General features: G+C 40.1%; 1 protein-coding gene across 1 annotated transcript in view; it reads left to right on the top strand.

Moving 5' to 3' along the window:
* Positions 1-19808, top strand: part of TRMT13 (tRNA methyltransferase 13 homolog) — a 780528-nt gene that overhangs the window by 240032 nt on the left and 520688 nt on the right. Inside the window, exons 4-5 of the mRNA XM_044085778.1 lie at positions 14893-14955; positions 15038-15107. Of these exons, the coding sequence (XP_043941713.1) occupies positions 14893-14955; positions 15038-15107 (133 nt within the window). The remainder of the gene's footprint in view (positions 1-14892; positions 14956-15037; positions 15108-19808) is intronic.

Below are 19808 nucleotides of genomic sequence, written 5' to 3'. Positions count from 1 at the left end.
GGCTGGAATTGGTAGGAACTTTTGACAGTGCAGCCTTTTAGTCAAGGTAGCATTCAGGAACATCTAATGATGTCTTTCCTTATTGCTGTTGCAGTATTCTGTAATAAATGGATGTCCTGCCAAGAATAGACAAACGCCTGGCCAGCATAATAGTCTTGGCTCCTTCCAGGTGCCTTATGTTGGTCATATGTCCTGCATCTAAGGCATAAGGGTACATAAGTAATGTATGAGTGCCCAGTCCTCAGAACAACTTTGCTGCCAGTCTGAATGCAACTTTGAATTTAGTCTGCAAGTTGTTAGATGTGTTTTCAGTTATTGAGCCTTTGAAAGATAAGTACCCCATTGTGGTTTCTTCTATTTGGTTGTGTTACCTTTTACATGTCATTCAGGAAGGAAAAATGCAATAAAAAGACTTGTACCAAGACTTCTGCTGCCCAGTCTCTTTTGGATATCTCCGGGTTGGATGAAGAACTCCAGGACTATTCAGCACCAATGCCAATCTCCTGTGGTGCAACCCAGCTGGGGGCCTACATGGATCTGCCCATCCGCATATCCACTGAGGCTGTGCCTATATCTGCTGCAGACAAGGAGGGAGAACTGCAGATTATTTTGGAGTGGTCTAGGGGGATTCCCCAGATTCTTGTTAAGGAAAGGTTCCTGGTTCCCTTTTTGAAGTCAGCCAGGGGTTTGAATCTCCTCGGTCTGTATGAAACAAAAACAGACATGTGGCTCAGGTAGCTGAGGACCCACACAAAGAATGGCAGGACTTCACTCAGGGTCTTTTCAAAGCCCTTATGGCTTTGAAGCCTGCCCTGGGGCTATCTGTTCTTTCCTCTGTTCCTAGTCTTCTACACCTTCTAAATGCCATTGGGATTCTGATTCGTCTGAAGAGGATATGGAGTTGGATTCTGGGGAAGAGTCCCTGGCCTTCTCTTCTCAGATCCATTCCCCTTTTGCGCTGTGGTATTACTGATACCCAGCAGAGGTACTGTGATCTCTTGCAGATTGACTTGCTGTGGCCTTTTGCAGTCCCTCTAGTGTTGAATGCCCTCTTGGATATTCCTTCCTCTGCTTCCCTTGCTCTTGACTCCCAGCCTCCTGTTCCAAAAGAATCTTAAGTTCTATGAAGTGCTTGAGGCTCAACATTTTTTTTTATTATATAAAAGCCCTTCTGACCCTGCAAGTAATTTCTTTGGCTTCTGATAAGCCTTTTAAGTTACTCTCCTTTTCTAAACGTTTATCCTCTGCCAATGACAGTAAGGCTATGGACAAGTATGGGAAAAAAGTTTATACATCTGCCACCTTGGCTTTCAGGATCATAAACTACCAGACCCATATGATGAGGTATGCATTGGTTCTTCTGTCTGAACTTGGATGACTTTTGTCTGATTTGTTTGATTCAGAAGTGAAGTCTTCTGCTGTTTCCCTTTTGAGCTGTCTTTCCCAGGTAGCTCATCACTCTGTGAGATGCAGTTATGATGCTGCTGATGCCTTTTCTATGGCTGCTGTGTCAGGGTCTATTAGGTATTCCTGGTAAAGGTTACAATCCCTCCCTAAAAACATTAAGGCTAAGTTATTGAAGTATCCTGTGGGCAATCAGAATCTGCTTGCTTTTGCTACTGATGAGCTCTTCAAGACCTTGCAGAATAAGGGAAAGGTCATGTAGGACCTTAAACGGATCTTCCCTTCTGTTCTAAATTTTGGAGCAATTACCCGTCTTAATCTCCCTTTGTATGTAGGCATCGAAGACAGTCTCCCAAAGGTAAGAGATATTCTAAGAGTAGTTTTCTTGATAAGTCTTTTTCAGGGTGCTAAGGGTAAAAAGCCTTCTTTTCCTGACATATTTGCCTCTGTTTGCCATTCATCCGCATCTGCCCCTCACCCAGATTATTCTTTCCTTCAGACTGAATGTCTTTGCCAGTTTGGCAACAAATCAACACAGATCCTGGGTGCTTTCCATTATTCAGAAGGGTTATTTCATGGCATGGAACTCCCTCCTTCCCCCCTTAAACATTTGCCAACTTCCTCTTGCCTTCAGGTCAAGACCTTTTGATCCAAGGAACCATTCAACCTATTCCTCCCTGTCAGTAAGACAAAGAGTTTTATTCCCATATGTTCCTGGTTCCCAGGGAGCAGAGATATTGGAGGCCTGTTCTGGATCTCCTTTCTCAACACATTTCTAGAAGTACCCTCATTCAAGAAGTTGTCTATTCAATCTCCGTTTCCTCTGTTGCTTTCTCAGACCTTCCCTGGTGTCTCTAGATCCAAAGGATGCCTACCTTCATATTGCTATTCACCTTCTCTTCAGGTTATGTTTTTCTCTTTCCTCCTGAACTTATCATTTCTCTGCTTTGCCTTTTGGACTGTTTACAGCTCTGAGTTTTTACCAAATGTCCTGTCTTGGCGGTAGCCTTCTGCAGACTTCAGGGAGTTCAAATTATCCCTTAGGTGGACAGCCTTCTGATTTAAGCCCCCTCTTAGCAGCTTCTGCTTCAGAATTTAGAATGTACTATGCTTCTGCTCCACAGTATGTGGTTCACTTTAAATTTCGAAATGTCTGTTCTGACCCCTTCTCAAGATTAGGTTTTTCTGGGTTTCAGGATTCAGACTTTGGTGATGGCTTTGCTTCCTCTTCCCAAGGTCCTTTCCTTAACTATTTATTTCCAGTCTCTTCTACATCTTCATGTGGCACTTGCAAGACAATTTCTTCGAGCTCAGAGGTTCATGGCATCCACCAGACTGAACATGAAGTTTCAGTGATATCTTAGAACTGTTTAGTTTCAACACTGCCATTCTCTGAACTTTCTCATCCCTCTCTTGCCTTCTATCAAGCTTGACGTGGTCTGGTGGATTCCTCAGATTTCTGTGAATCCTGACATGCCTTTTCAGGCTCCTTTTTCCATTTGGGATCTGTATACAGATGCTTCAGATCAGAGTTGGGGAGTCTCTTCCAATGGCATCAGGGTTCAGAGAGTCGGGTCTTCCAAGAACTGGTGGACCGTATCAGTGTCAGAGATGAGAGCTCTGGTTTCATCTGTGCATGCTGTATATGTACTCCCTTTGGGTCCCAGGTTCTTTGAGAATTTTCACAGACAGTACCATGGTTTTGTGGTACATATGTAAGGGGGCACAAAGTCATACTTTATTTGCAGACTGGCTCTTCAGGCTTGGAATTTTGCAATTTGCAATCAACTATAATCCTTCAGGTAGTCCACATATCCCCAGATCACAGTCTTTTGGCAGACAGTTTGAAGAGGTCAAGGGCAGACCCTCCCAAATGGATGCTTCACAGGGAGATATTCCTGGACATTGTACATTGGTGTGGTACACCTCATGTCGGTCTTTTTGTCTTCCCTGTAAACAGGCAGCTTCCCAGATTGTGTTCCAAAGTGCTCTAGCTTAGAAAGTGGGCCCTGTCTTTTTCCTGGAAGGGAACATTTCTATATGTCTGTCTTCTCTTCTTTTGCTACCAAGAATCTCGCACAAAATCATGTGGGACAGGCCCAGAAGCTTGTTGGTGCATTTCTTTTGGCAAGGACAGCAGTGGTTCCCCCTTTTATTTCTTCTGGCCAGTGGTAATCACAAGTTACCTCACTGGATAGATCCTGTCATAGAGAACAAGGGATTTCACTTTCACCCACATTTACTTACCTTTCATTTGACACTTTGGGTTTTAGTGTTTTGATTCTTTTTGCAGGTTGCCAGGAAACGCACTAGTTGGAAGTCCTGTGTGGTTAAGTGGAAGAGATTTTCTGTTTGGTGTCACAGATATGAACGGAATTCTCTTTCTGAGAATTCTTATTTTTGTGAGATGCTCAATTCTGGTCTGGCATACGTATTAAAGCTCATTTGTCAGCCATCTCTGGTTATCTGCCAGTGAATCTGCTCGTTTCTTCTAGGTTTGAAGTCAAACAATTTCTGAAAGGTGTTTTTTTGTACTAGACTCTCAAGAAAGCCTAAGGTAAGAGCTTATACAGCTGTACTTTTTGAGTGGAATTTGTTCATTGTTGGAACAAAGGTTAAAGTCATTGTGGAAATCTATGCCTAATGTATTGATCTGAAAGCAGTTGAACGTGGACTGAGAACTTCCAGCATTTGATCCTCTAACTACAGCATTTGCTCCTGTAACCAAGCCACAGCCACTGAGGTGTCAACACCAGATGTGTTGATCCATGTCTGACCATGATGAGAAAGCTGACCCTGAAGATGTCAGTCCAGCAAGCTGATTTAAGTTGACATTCCAAGCAAAGTCTGAAAAAATGGACATGGCTACAACTGACTCTGAAGCCAGAACAGGGCTGATGAGAGGGCCAAGACAGGAAAATTCTGTTAAACTTGGAAAAGACATAGTTGGGCCTAGATAAAGACACAAACATGGGTACGTATGCAGTTAAACATCAAAATGCAAATTAACTGTAGTATAAGTAGGTCCCTGTCAAAGGACAAAACCACCACTGTAACAGGTACAAGCATGCAAAATCTGAAGGTAATGCTACTCAATGCTAGAAGTCTAAACGTCAAAATGCACTCTCTCTCTTGAGGCACTCCTAAAAATGGAGAACATCGATATCTGTGCAGTAACTGAGACCTGGTTCAAGGCTCCAGAGAGCACCCTAGCAATACCAGGCTACAACTCTTACCACACTTTTCGGCTACCAAACCAAGATCGAAATGCTAAAGGTGGAGGAGTGTCCGTATTCACCAAGGATATTCACACCACCAGGTTAGTTGCCCAACACAATGCTTCTGAAATTCTCCAGGTGCAACTAACACTAGGAAAGACTGCAATCCAAATTGTAGCTTGCTAAAGATCCCCCACCATGCCCCATGATTTTCACTACACCTTTCTAAACAAATTGGAAAATATTAATATACAACCAAACACCCTAATACTGGCTGATTTCAACTACCCTGCCATTAACTGGGAAAACTACTCGTGCATCAACACCTTTGCCCAACGGTTCTTGGAATTCATAAATTCCAATGCCCTGGATCAACTAATTTATAGTCCCACCAGGGGCTCCAATATCTTAGACCTGGTCATTACCAACATGGGAAATCGATGCTCCACACCTATGGTCACCCCCTCGTTGGTCAGGTCAGACCATAAGCTAATCACCCTTAACATCCACATCCCACCACCACCCCCCAGTAAGGACACCTCCATAAAAAACTTCTCCAAGGCCAACTTCATGCTACTCAAGTCAGAAGTTACAAATTTCATGACACCCATGCAGATGGGAACTGAATGTTCGACAGCTGAGTCCTACACTAAGGCACTGTACGGGCACATCCACTCATGCATGAATTGTGTCATCCCAAATAGAACCAAGATGCTCTCCTCCAAAAAAAGGAAGCCAATCTGGTGGTCCCCTGCCATAAACAAACTTTACAACAAAAGGAAAAAACTGTTGCAGAAAAGAGGAAAATCCCAAGATGCAAAAAACTCCCTTACCAGCCTCAGTAAGAAGCTGAGATCCCTCATAAAATCCTCCAAAGCTAGTTGCGAAAATAAAATTGCCAAAGATTCCAAAGACAACCACAAGGCATTCTATAACTATGTCAAGAATCTAAATGGCAATGCTCAGATCTGCTCTGAGCTACAACAGAATGGCATTAAATATACTGATCCCAAGGATATTGCTAATAACCTGGCAGATCGATTCAGTACCAACTTCACCCCCCCTCTCGCCCCCTAAATGGCCCATCTCAATACTGGAAGATTGCCAAATTCCAGTAATAACGGCCACACAGGTAAAAAGCGCACTTTCCAAAGCTAAGAATACAGCATCCATGGGACCAGTGACATCCCGGTCTGTGTACTACATGAACTACAAAATGAACTGGCACCTCACCTAAGTGTCATGTTTAATCATAGCCTCACCTCAGGCTTTGTGCCCACTGAGTTGCGCACAGCTACAGTTATCCCACTCCACAAAGGGGGATCCACCTTGGATCCCGGGAACTACCGCCCCATCAGTCTGACAAGCCTGATCAGCTAGGCCATGGAATGTATTATCATGGCACTTATAAACAAAGACATTGGCAACCTTAAAACACTGGACCCCATCCAGTTTGGGTTCATGAAGGGCCGATCTTGTCTCCTGAACCTTATTGACTTCTTCGAATCAGTCTCCAGAGCCATGGACAAGGGTAAGGTAGTCCACACAGCCTATCTGGCCCTCGCCAAGGCCTTTGACACCTTCCCCCACTCTGGAATCATAGATAAACTTACTAAGCTGGGCATTAATCCCTACGTCACTTGATGGGTTGCCAACTGGCTTACTGACAGATCCCACACTGTAAAAGTAGCTGACTCCAAGTCCAGCTCCAGACAAGTGACAAGTGGAGTGTACCTCAGGGTTCAGTCCTGGGACCTCTCTTGTTTGGCATCTACTTCTCTGAAGTACAGGCCAACACTAAGGGACTCTGACTAACAAAGTTCGCAGATGACTGCAAACTAGGAGCCATTATTGAATCCCCAAATTATGTGGATACTCTACAAAAGGGCCTTACAGAAACAGATGCTTGGTGCCAGAGCCATGGGCTGAAGCTCAATGCCAAGAAATGTATAGTTATCCCCTTTGGGAAAAAACATGTACCTGTGAATTATCACATAGGTGGCAGTACACTAAACACTGAAAGTGTGATAAGAAACTTAGGGACACAGGTGGACAGTGGTTTCACTTTCAATAACCACATCGCCACAGCAGTCAGGAAATCCTTCTATGTGGCACACCTCATCACTAAGGGCTTTTCATCCATAAAAAAGGAGGTTATTGTCCCACTGTACTCATCCCTCATTAGACCCATTATAGAATACAACGCCCCATTTGGGTATGTACCTCTCAAGACATCTGCAACAACTGGAAAGGCCACAGAAATACCTCACTAAAAGAATCACAGGCCTAAAGCAGATGCCCTATGCTGACCACCTTAAAAAACTCCAGCTATACTCTGTCGCATATTGTCTACTCCAAGGCGATCTCTGCTTAACATACAAGGCCATGTCAAACCCAGAGCTGTTGGACATGCTACACGTAAAGAAATCCCAATCCCTCAGAGCCACATGCTCCAGGGATCTAAATCTTGTCATCACAATAAACAAAACATGCTGGAAGGATAGGTTCCTGACCCAGAGACTCCCCAGACTCTGGAATAGACTGCCCATACATATCAAGCAGAGTGCCTCTTTGGCCCTCTTCAAACGGAACCTTGATGATTGGATGGGAGAAAGGAAATTCACCCCGGGGATCACGTCAGTCGCCCTGCTAGACAGGGGTCCAGGGAAGTAAATAGTGTGGGAAGAAGTAGCCAGGGAATTATTATGGCTAGGCTTGTATAGGCCCTAGGGCCGATAGCCTAGTACCAACCTATGAACCTGCTGTCAATACAATAATCAGTTCATTACTACGACTTCCAAATAGTAGTATTCTGGCAACGTGATAGTACAAAAACTTGTAGAAACTGCACAGTAAAAATTTAACCTGGAAGAAATGTGGAAGAATGCCAAGAAGAGGAGAGCAAAAAATCAGAGTAACAAAGAAAAGACTGACCTTAAGTGAAGATGCAGCAATTGACAGTGACTGGGAAGATGAGTATGCTGAAATGCAGCTCCTGAAAATTCAAGATACGCCAGAAATCTTCAAATCTGCTAGAAATGTAAATGGTAGCTTGGACCTTTACTAGATGCTGTTACATCTTGCATGCAACAAAAAAGATCTGGAGAGGAGGAGTTCTACACTTAGGGTTATAGGTAAAGGGGAGGAGCCAGCTAGCCTGGAAAAGTTTTAGATGCTGAGCTGCTCAGAGTCTGCCACCCTCAACCTGAGCTGATTAATGCCTGCGGCAGCCATTGCTATCAGTTGAAGTTAACGGACATGGATCTTGAAGATTTGTCATTGCAAGTATTTGGCTTCTGTATGTACTCATGATTTTTGTGTCCGTCCTGTAAACCTTGCCTACTCCCTGATCTGAATTACTCCTCATGGGATCAATATGTTGTGTGACCTGTGAAAGAACTGCTTTCATACTTTTTATGTTGGCCTAGCTTTGCAAAGTTTCACTATAATTACTGACTACTAAAAGTCATTGTACTCCGTTTGCTGTAATACCAATGACTCGCATGTTCCTAATGTAAACTGTACTCTCTACTCGCATATACACCTCCAGCTTAACTGCATATCCACACACTAACCATTACACGTACAGTCTAGCTATAGCGTAGATAAAATACCTATCTCACTACATACAATAACATTCAAACTGCCCTAATAAAATGCTTCCCCTATACAAGACTCACTTTCACATGTCACTAGTTCATTGCTATTATGCTTATACTCCTTCACCTCATACCACACTCTACTACAACACGGCAGTACTCCCACCCTGGCAAACTATTCCACTAATAATACTCCTAAACAAACCTTCTAACTATGCTGTAGCACTTTCCCATTTCTCCAAGGGCTGTCATCTAAATAGATTCCATTCTCTAAAAAACTTTTCTAATACCTCCAAAAAAAAAAGACAAGACAAACTACTAAACAAGCTTGTCAGACTCTATTTACACTTATCTAATCAATTAAACCGATCTGGTGATATACGCCCAAATCCTGGCCCCATGCCACCACCCGACACAGTAGTCAGCAAAAACTATATCAGTCTCAAAACTACACCAGAAAAACAAGTCTTCCATATTTCTCCGTAACAAGAATGTAAGGAGCATTGCAAATAAAGTTCATGTCCTGCATGCCCTACTCTCTATATTCACCTGATATAGTAATATTAACTGAAACATGGCTTCAACAATAAAAACAATGAAATAGCAGCTCCTGAATAGAATATTCTACGTAAAGACAGAGTAACAAGAAAGGGCGGGGGAGTATTAATCCTCTTTGAAAGCCACCTAATACTAGACCTCTTAAACCTACCTACTTCTGAATTTAATAACACAGAACTTATATTTGCCAAATTAAAAATAAACCATAAAAAAGCACATTAACATCATTGGTTATATTCCACCAGGAAACAATATTCCCACTTTAGAAAATTTACTAGACCTCTTAAACCTACCTACTTCTGAATTTAATAACACAGAACTTATATTTGCCAAATTAAAAATTAACCATAAAAAAAGCACATTAACATCATTGGTTATATTCCACCAGGAAACTGTATTCCCACTTTAGAAAATTTACTTCACCGGACCTCTATGTCCTTCCCACAAAAACAATCCTGATGGGTTACTTCAGTATTGACTGGCTTAATGCGCCTCACATAGTCCATCATCCCATATTAACCTCCACAGGTTTACCCAACTCATCACTTCCTCTAAAAGGACAGACAAATCTTCCAAACGTCAGTCAATCCTCGACTGGATTTTGGTTAGTAACCCCTCCCTAGCATCACTTTCAGGCTCTCCCCAACAGCCTAAGTGACCAGCAGCCAACCTTTCTTCTGAGGATCTGTACTCACCAATCTATCCAGACCACCTTCCGCTTAATCAGAAATAAAAAAAACTTCAGCCCGAGCATTTTCATATCCTCTATAAATAGTTGCAACTGGGAACCTCTCCAGCACCTTCCTATAGAAGTTGCAGTAAACTTCTTCAACACCACTTTCCTAGACATACTAAACTACCATGCACCCCCTAGAACTATTACAATTAAAATTAATTATGCAACCTGGCTAACTAAAGAATGTAGAGCCCTACTCAAGGTTAGAGACCAGGCTTGGGAGCAATTTCACAAAAACAAAAAACAATTCACAAGGCAAACATACCTAGAACTGCGTAACAAAGCAAAAAAAAAAAAAAAAAAAGATTAGGCATAATTAATTACTATCTCAATATCCAGAATAAACAGATAAAGCACCCTCAAAAATTCTGGGCCACAATTAATAACATACTTCATCCAGGTGGTTCCGCTACCCCCATTCCATCATTAACTAATAATTCTGACAATATTGCAACCCAATTCAATAAATACTTTACAGAAACTATTCAAGCTGTAGCAAACTCTCAAGGCAAAAACAGCATATCTACCCTTTTTGCACCCCAGCACAGCACCATCTCCCAAGACGACACATCACACTTTAACTTGCAACTAGTGTTTGTTAAATTCATGAAAAAAACCTACTTCAGAAACTTAAACCAGCCACCCTAGTTGCAGATAACCTCCCATCTGACTTTCTACAAATTTCAGCAGAAGCAATAGCCTATCCAGTTGCTATACTTATCAACTGGTCAGTATCTGAAGGCCAGGTATCTGTTATTTGGAAAGCCTCCCATATTCTACCGCTACACAAGAGTGGTAATTCTACTGATCTTGCAAATTATCACCCAATTGCCATCCTATCCCCTTATTCAAAATACTAGAAAGAGTAGTGCGTACCCAACTAATGGACTACCTTCTCACACACAGACTACTGTCACACACCCAACACATTTTTCTTCCCTTTCACAGCACTACCACTGCACTATTGTCCTTGACCAGTACAGTTAACTTCCATAGAAACAATGGACAGTATGTATCTACTATATTTTTGGACCTATCCAAAATCTTTGACATGGTAAATCACAGTAAACCCAGCAACATTCTCTCCACCCTAAACTTTAGCAGCTCCTCTATCGCATGGTTCCAAAGCTACCTTGCAGGACAACTGCAAGCTGTTCAGTGGCATCACCACCTTTCTCCACTGCTTCTATTTGCGTTAGGGGTTCCACAAGGCTCCTTCATTGGACCTCTGCTGTTCTCTCTATTCACCAACCAGCTCAGCACCTCCACAACCTACGCTTTTGTGATACAATACACAAACTATTCAACCTTAATATGTGCAGCCGCCACTTTACAAGACCCCCATTCCATAACCCAAGATTCATTTCTATATGTTGAAATGTGGCTCATTAACTACAAACTCATTCTGATTCCCAACAAAATTAAGCTCGTCCTTTTTAGCCCAACTAGATCCCCCCTTGTCTTCCCAGTGTTTTACCATTGTGTCCAAAAATCAAACTAGGATTACCTCAGTACCCCACACCAAATTGCTTGTAGTAGAAATTGACAATAACTTGAAATTTGATGTTCACACAACCCAAACCATCAAGAAGGTCCACAAGAAACTAGGTCTCCTGTATAGGAACAAACAATTTCTTACAAGAAATACAAAAGCTAGCATAGCCTGTACTCACCTTTTATCCCTCCTGTACGCCTCACCAATACTAACCAACCTCCGCAAAACTGACAAACTGGAGTCCTGCTATAATAAAATAGCAAAGTTTGCTACTTGTGCCTCCTATAGGTCACATCACTGTACTTCTCTCAAGCAACTAAACTGGCTTGAAACTCCCTCAGCTTCTACACTTTAATTAACCAACCTTTGCTCACAAAATTCTGCACCTCCTGCTCTCCAAAATAGTATACACTCATATACTACCTCTCAGTGTCTTCGCTCCAGTAACCTGCACTTTCTAGACAGCACCAAAGCCAGAAACTTAGCTGGGAATTTTGTCTTTTCTGACTACATTCCAAAAATATGGAATAAGCTGCTAACCCAAATAACACCTGGCTACGTTCCTGCAACTCACCTAATAGACTTCCCTTAATCTTCTTGCTAACTAATGTCCTTCATAAAAAAAAAAAAAACTGCCTTATGGATCCCTTAAACTGTACTTTACTCTAGCTGAAAGCATTCACAATTTTACAGCATAAGTTTTGTTTCTGTTATCTAGCTGTTATTTGGTGTCAATGTAGTAATTCCCAAATATTTGTTAACTAAGGTTTTATCTGTAATTACTACTTCTGTATTCTTACTGCATGATTGTTAAACTCTGTTTTGTCTGCACGGGAGCTTTTCTCCCCAGGTCTCTGCTGAAAAAGGACCTCTGTCCAGTCGGATTTACCCGGTAAACAAATGTAAAATAAGTAAATAATAACTCCTGTCTGTAGTCATTTAATCCCCTAGATATACTTTATTGCCTTTTTGGGCCTATGTAGTGTTTGAGCATGCTTCTTTGTCACTATTCCTCTCTTTTTCAGTATGCGTACCCAAGATTGTCACTTTTCATATTTGCTTTTTTCTTGTTATGTTTTTCTTCATCTGCATCCCCATGAGCACATTTTTGCTACTTGGCTGTATTGCAGACTCCTTCCTTTCTCACTGTGCTTTTTCCAAGCTATATCCTGACTTTTTATGTCCTAATTCATGTGTTGATCATTAGACACTCCACTTATTTTCATTCTGAGTGTAGTCCTCTCCTTGTTTAATATGGTTATCCTACTAACTGCCTGCTTGATCCTCTCACCTGGCTGTGTTATCAGCAGTAAGTTGCTATTACATAGAATAAAAAGGGTAATGCAGTCCTCTCTGCATCAGTATGCTGGTGTTAACTCTTGCGGCTGGAGAAACTTAATGTAACTGTGGTCATTAGAATTAGAGGCTTTCAGATTCTTAAATGCTGCATATTACATAATGTTATTGAACTAATGATATCAAGACTGTGTGTGGTGGCCTAAGTCTGATCTGGGGTTCCTGGCTACTGGTGAGACCTTGCTACTTAACTTGTATCCCCGATTCTGAAAAGCTATTTCAGCAAGAGTACTGTATGCAGCCACAGATAAAAAGGGCACTAAGTTAGGTAAGTGTTTGATCTAATAATCTAATATAACCGTTAATTTTTTAAATCCTCTTAAATTCTCTGACCTTCTGCCATTCCTTTCACAGGTAGAAATTTTGTTAATGCTGTTTTGTTTGTAATGTATACTAGTAATTTCTCCATCTATATTTTATTCATTTACGTTGTTTCTTACCATCTGAACTTGTGTATCTTCTGTACAAGTCTTAGGATATGTTGTTTGATCCTTGCGGACCAAGTCATGGCTGAAAACAGTCTTCTGACCAGCTTACCCGATTAACAGTTGTAAAGTCAAACAAAATAAATAGCATCCTCAACTTTGCCTGTTATATGGACCTAAGTTTCCTTACACTTCACTTCTTACCTCGTTTGAGTGCCAGTAGATTGAACTGTTTGTGAGGAGGAACTTCAGTATTGTCTAGATCACTTCTGTTGGTTTATGTAATAACAACCTTCTTCTTCTTCTTTCAGCTTTTCCCAGTCAGGGGTTGCCACAGCAGATCACCTGTCTGCTCATGATTGGCAGTGGAGTTTTACAGTGTTGAGTTGCCAGCCCGGTGCCCAACCCTCCTCAGAAAGCCCATACACACACACTCACACACACACCTAGGGCCAATTTAGAGTGTCCAATCCACCTACAGTGTGTCTTTGGGATGTGGGAGGAAACCCATGCGACCACAGGGAGGACATGCAGACTCCACACAGAAGGCACCCCAGTCGAGGATAGAACCAGAGAACCTCCTGCTGTTAGGCGGCAATGCTAACCACTGCACCACTGTGGCCGCCCTTATGTAATAACAACCATGCTTCCATAATTAGCCTCCTGCTAACCTGCTTTGCTTTGTGCATGAGTGTCTGGATTAAAACATGAAACACTTGCCTTGGAATTGATATAAAAGCATACATAACTTTTTTTAAAAACTTGAATTATCACTTGTGACATAGGCAATTTGATTACTTTTGTATAAATGTAAAACTGTATTAACAAATTAATGTTAATAAACATTATACTGCACATATACTGCTATATATCATATAACCTGAGCAACATAAATTATTCAAATCCTTTTTTTTAAACAAGAAACATCTTTATTAAACCATTACTTAACGTAAGCAATCATACAGTTATATAAATGAAAAAAAAAATACAGATATTTAGCCTTTTGTTGGCAGTTTGGGTCCCCTTCTGCCAGAAAGGCATTGTAGGCCAAGAAAAGAATAAGTTCTTTGTTCTTAAATACTTTGTACTCCCAGGCTGAGACTGAAAAAGCTCCACCTGGATCAGCAAGTTACTCTAGTCAGCAAGTACAGTACATGTACTTTTGCATTCTTTTTAATAGATCCGCAGTGCTTGCTACCTAGAAGATCCCATTACACTTGGTCATTCACAAAAGCTTGTAAATTAAAATGCAAGCGCACATATTTTTGCAATGTATATACTTACTACTCAATTCACAAGTGTGATGCAAAAAAAAAAATGTTTTTTGAAGGCATGTGTCTGTCCATGTGGATGTGTGTATATATTTGGTTAGGCTTGGTAGGGCGGATGTTTATTATTGAAGCCTCAAGTGCACAAACTTGGCAAACATTTATTTTTAAAACCAGGTGGAATACTCTTTAAGGAAAAAAAAAACATGTTAGTAGTTTGACCAAGAAGACTACGTTATTATTCTACAATGACAATGTTGAATGACAAATTTTCTATCAAACTCATGTTAGATAAGAGACCCCTTAAGAAATAGGTGTTTACTATGTATTTCAATATCATATGACATATGAAGATACATTTATGCATTTTTATGTGTATATATTTGTGTATTGTTGTGTATATTTAGCTATATGATAATGAGTTTTTATTGGATGTTACATTGACTTTTATTGACCTCTGATTGGTCTGTATGCATTTTTAAACTGGAGTAAAATGAGGAAGTTGTCTGATGAAGCAGTTATTCACTGCGAAAGCGCTCACCATTTGTATCCTTTGGAATAAAAGTTGGCTCGATTTTTGCTAGCTGTGGTCTGGTCGCTCTTTTCTGTTTTACTGGATATTATTCTACAATGTTTTGAATTCATTAATTCATGTGTTTTTATTAAACTATATGATGGTATACTTCTGATTTTTAAGGTACTGGGTTAGGATGGAATCTTGGTGGTACATTTCAAACACACTTTCTTCCACCCAGACATGTAAAGCAGTCAAAAGTCAAATGACTGCCAAATATCCAGTGTTGTAATATTTTGTGTTGGTCTTTCTGTTTTAGGTTTTCTATGTATGTAATATAAATTCAGGTTTTGATGGCTTACCCGGAACACAGGAAGATCAAGTGAGTTATTTATTTTAATAAGAAATGTTACAATTGTGTTGTTTCTGGACTTGGCTGTTCACCAGTTATTTTATGTTATCAGGTGCCTATATCTTCCCTTTCTAAGGAAGAATTGGAAATGCTGATAAGGACCTTGAAAAAAGCCACAAGTGGTGAGTGTTATATTATGATTATGGACATTACCATTTTGACAGCATGCAAAATCATTTAATTCCTGTGACTGATGAATGCTTGGTTAAAGGTGAATGCCTTATAAGTGTTTGGTAGAGCCGTACATTCTTTTTTTTTACATTTTTGCGCTTTTGTAAATGAGAAATACAACTGTGGGTAGAGCCCCTTTACAGTGAAGACACAGAGCTAATTGTCAAAGTGAGCTAGTAATAACACACAAAGCTGTAGACTGTTAAAGTAAAACAGTTAAAGATGGTGCAGAGAATGCAAAACACATTTGGTTTATTAGGTTGGTATTTTAGATCAATTTGCCATGTGGTGCTTTGAACTGTTTAAATGTTCTAATAGTAAAAAAGTCGTGTAGCTTTTTAAACATGGGATGGCATGCTACGTTATGCTATAATTCAAGGGAGCTTTTTATGTAGTATTTGACTGCATGTTGAAAAATGTGTTTGTTAATGTAGAGTACAAGAAAAGGCATTTTATTTATAAGATATTAGTGTTGCGTCCAATGTAGTGTTTCTGTACCTTTGCTGATAATTGGATTTGTTGCATTAACATTTCTTTTTAGGTAGACAGCTAATTCTTTCAGGTAAAAATCAAGGATTTGGTTGGACACCTGCTGCATTTTGTGTTTGTTAAACAAGCTAGTGTAAGGATCATTTTATGTCACACCTTTGTGCAAGCTTAGAAGCCAGGCATTATCAAGTGCAAAAACAGTAAGATCAGTAAGTTACAAGATAAGTTGGCTAACAGTAAACAGTATCTAGGCAGCAGGTACAAAACAGCATGTGGAAGCTAGTGCCTTGCTATGAAGGGATAAACCCCTGACTATGACAGATGGTACAAGTTTGATTAGTGGTTTGAGCATTTGTGGCACTGGAAGTGGGGAGGCTGAGAATGTCTGTCTTGGGAAGAGTTGGGTGGAGTAGGATGAACTTAGTCGCAGTCCTTCAGGGGAGGGGTAGCATAATGATATTGACAACCTTGGTTTTACAGCTCCAAACCATATCAGCTGAATAACTTGCCATTTGTTGGCAGAGCCATTGTACCTTCTTTAACCAAATACATCAATGGCGATGTTTTAACACCTCACACAAAACTAGATGATGTGTGGGAGTCCAGTTCATCTGAGGCACAGTCCTGTAGTTTTTCTAGACAAAAGTTAAGTAACTCATTGATAAGTCATAGGGAGCCCCTTAAAAACAAATGTATCTAAACCCTGAGATTGAAGCTACATCTATTTGAGGGGACTAAGTCACTCTCACAGTATGGAATACCTTCTCCATGTACCAGATTGCATGGTCATACCGGCTTTGGGTATCCTCTACATTTTTTACAGTGTGGATGGTAACATGATGTTATTTGTACTATTCACTGTTGCTGTCTTCATCAGTGGGATATCCATCCTGCAGCGCTATACCTTTCCCCAGTGGTCTGAGCCAACTCTCCCATTTGGATACCAAGATGTTGGCCAGTGCAGTCTTTAGCTTTTTTTTTTTGGTGCAGTGTCTGATAAGGTCACATGATGTGTAAGCATCATAAGTCTGATGGTTCACCCTGCTTCCAGAGTAGAATAAGTATCCCATAGGGCAATTTTTTTTTTTACTGTACTACTTTCAGTGTCTGATAGTGAATCTGATATCAAAACTATTGTAATGAAGAGCACATAAAGACTGCCACATGCATTTTCTATTCTACATTGTCCCAGAGCACAAAGTGGATGGCTGTTGACACTAATAAGCTCACCCTGAGGATACAGGTCAGTTTACAACACGTTACGTATTCCTGCAGGAATACAGGTCCCGATACATCATCAACAGGTAGATTTTCCAATCATGTGGTGCTACATTATTCTGCAGACTCTGAAAACATTAAAGAAACAATATGAAGAAATTGGAACATTTTGATTGAGATACTGTTTTAGTGTCTGTTTTCCTGTTGCACCTTATTTTGTTTACAAGAACAGGAAAAATATCAAAAACATTTTAGAAAAACCCATTATGTCTAGTTCTGAATTCTCTTACAGTGCATCTAGATGTGGCAGTTGTAAGCAGTGTTCATTTATTTATTTATTTTTTTCAAACCCCTTTATTGAATTATCACTTGTGACATAGGCAAATTTGCATTCATATAAAAGTAATCAAACTATATTAACATAAACATTATACTTCACAAATATTGCTATATTTCATATAACATAAGCAATATCACATAAATTATTCAATTCCTGCCTTTTTTAAACAAGAAACATCTTTATTAAGCCATCACTTACTACATAGGCTGTCATACATTTATATAAATGAAAACAAACCACACCAACACGATCCAAGTTGCAAGCATTTTACATCACAAACCATATTGACTCACTCCCAGCTGCAAACACAATTCCCATTTTTTCCTATGTAGTTTGCTCCTACCCTTTTTTAAAGATCTCAGTTCCAGTTGTTTTATCACTGTTACTATGTTCACTACTTCCGGTATATTTGGTTTAGATTTTGATTTCCATTTTCTAGTAATTGTTTTTTTTTTGGCAGCCACCATTATTAAGACACAGCTAGGCCTTACCCATGTCTAGGCAATTCTGATTCTGTATCATAGCTCAGAAAAATCTCCCTTATCAGACCAGTCTTCCCCATCCAGCATAACAGTGTTCATTTATTGGTAATGAAGTTGAAGGGGGAGGGGCATTATTAATGGGATAAACACAGGTATTTAATTGTAAACTTGGCAAAATTGTGTATCTGGCCAGATGCTGTTTTTGTTCGGCTTTCTATATAGGAAAGACTGACAATGCTCTTAACAAGAGAATTTATCAACAAAATTGCAGCATCCGTAAAAAGGATGATAGAGGCGCACTGGCCATAAACACTCTTGTTTGCTACATCTTCACTAAATTTAAGTTTTCTGTAGTGGAAAAAAATTAATTTCATGGCTTACTGTGGAGACTGGAAAAATAAGTTGTTTCATAATGAAGTGACTTGGCAGTTGCGATTAGACACCACTACACTACCAGGGGGGGGGTTCTTTGCCTTGGGCAGCTTTTTATTTTGGCTATTTAACGTACTGTTTTCTCATGTTTGTTGCTTTAAATTTTTAGAAGGCTACTGATTGAGGCGGTGGTTTGTTGCTTTACCTTCATGTGTGCATTTTGCACACGGGCGAACAGCAGATGTGCGAAAGGACGTTTGCAAAGTTTGCAAATGTTGAACTCAAAAAGGTTCGAATGTGCAGTGAGCGAATGCACAGTGACATTCACTCTTTGCACATTTGGCATTTTGGGGGGGATTGCAATATAGTGGGGATCAGAAAATGGTCCCTTTCCCCACTGTAGTGCGATCTCGGAGTTACAATATTAAAGTAGGGGAGTGCAGGGGTGCTTGCCCCCCCGCTTTACACTTCTTTACATTTTTTTCGATATTTATGTTCGAAAGTCAGTGAATCTGCTTTTCAGTTTGCTGATTTTCGAACATGTAAAACTGTCGCTGTTTTGATTTTCGTGGTTACGATTCGCTCATATGAGCAATCGCACCAGTGTGATTCAGTGTTGTAAAGGTAAACCAGTTTGTTTGGTATTTAAATTTTAGTATGCTATTACCAAGCACGATTCTGATGAAGCCCTGGATGTTAGTGGGATGAAAGGGCTCAATCGGCTTGGGTTTTACTACTTTGGTCATACATTAAAGCTTCTTCTCCTTGGAGTTGTAGTTGTTTTCTTTTTGGTTCAGTAGTACAATAGGTTGCATGGCCAGTATTTATAAGACTCTGATACAGAGTTCAGTCATTATTTACATCCGTACCCAATGGGAATTAAGGTTTACGACCCTGTGTATATAAAGTGAAAAAGCATACAATTCCACAGTACATTGATGATGCATGTGTTGTACTTGAAAGCAGAAAGTACACAGTATTTACAATAGTACATAGGGGTTATTGCACCTGTTTCTAAATGATAAGCAGAGGAATGGGTGAGGATGGGGCATGATAGAGAAATAAAATACTGGTTATGTTTCTAATGCATTGTTAGCCATTTTCTCTGAAGCATCTGCAAGAGGATGTGGATAGGAAATGTTTAAGTGATTTCTTGAAATCTTTGATGGTTTCTTGTTTTTTTGATTCTGTGGGTAAGTGGTTCCAAGTAGCTTGTCGCAACAAGAAGAAGCTCAGTCGCCTAGTGTGGTTTTGAGTCTTGGTCATATAATGGTGAGAGAGTTGACCTTTGAGCTTTTAGTGTATATGTGGTATCTAAAACAGGAAGTTTTTGTTTTAAAGGTGGACAGTAGTCTTGTTTTAGGATTTTGAAAACTGACATGCTTGAGAAAAAGGTAGCCCTATCCGGCACTGAGAGCCATTCAAAGTTCTTAAGAAAAAAAACTGTGGTGGAATTAAGGGTCTGCTGGGTTGATACATTTAAAGATTTTATTTTCAACTGTTTGTGTTTTGTTGGTGTTGTATATTTACTGAAAGACTAAGAAAGGAAGTCTGTATTCAAACCTGGGGATTAGTACAATTTAGCGAATGATAAACATGTTTTTGGGTTGCTAAGATGTGAGATGTTATAGCACAGTTTAAGTTGGTTATAACCATGTTACAAAACCAGTATGTGCTGTAAATGTGAGTGAAGGGCTGTTTATCTTTCTCAGACACTGGATTGTACTGACTGATTTTTTTTTTGTACTTTG

The sequence above is a fragment of the Protopterus annectens genome, chromosome 10.part0 (assembly GCF_019279795.1).
Source record: "Protopterus annectens isolate FY-2018-M chromosome 10.part0, PAN1.0, whole genome shotgun sequence".
Taxonomy (NCBI): domain Eukaryota; kingdom Metazoa; phylum Chordata; order Ceratodontiformes; family Protopteridae; genus Protopterus; species Protopterus annectens.
The sequence above is the reverse complement of the archived record's forward strand: the minus strand, read 5'-3'. Positions and strand labels throughout refer to the sequence as shown.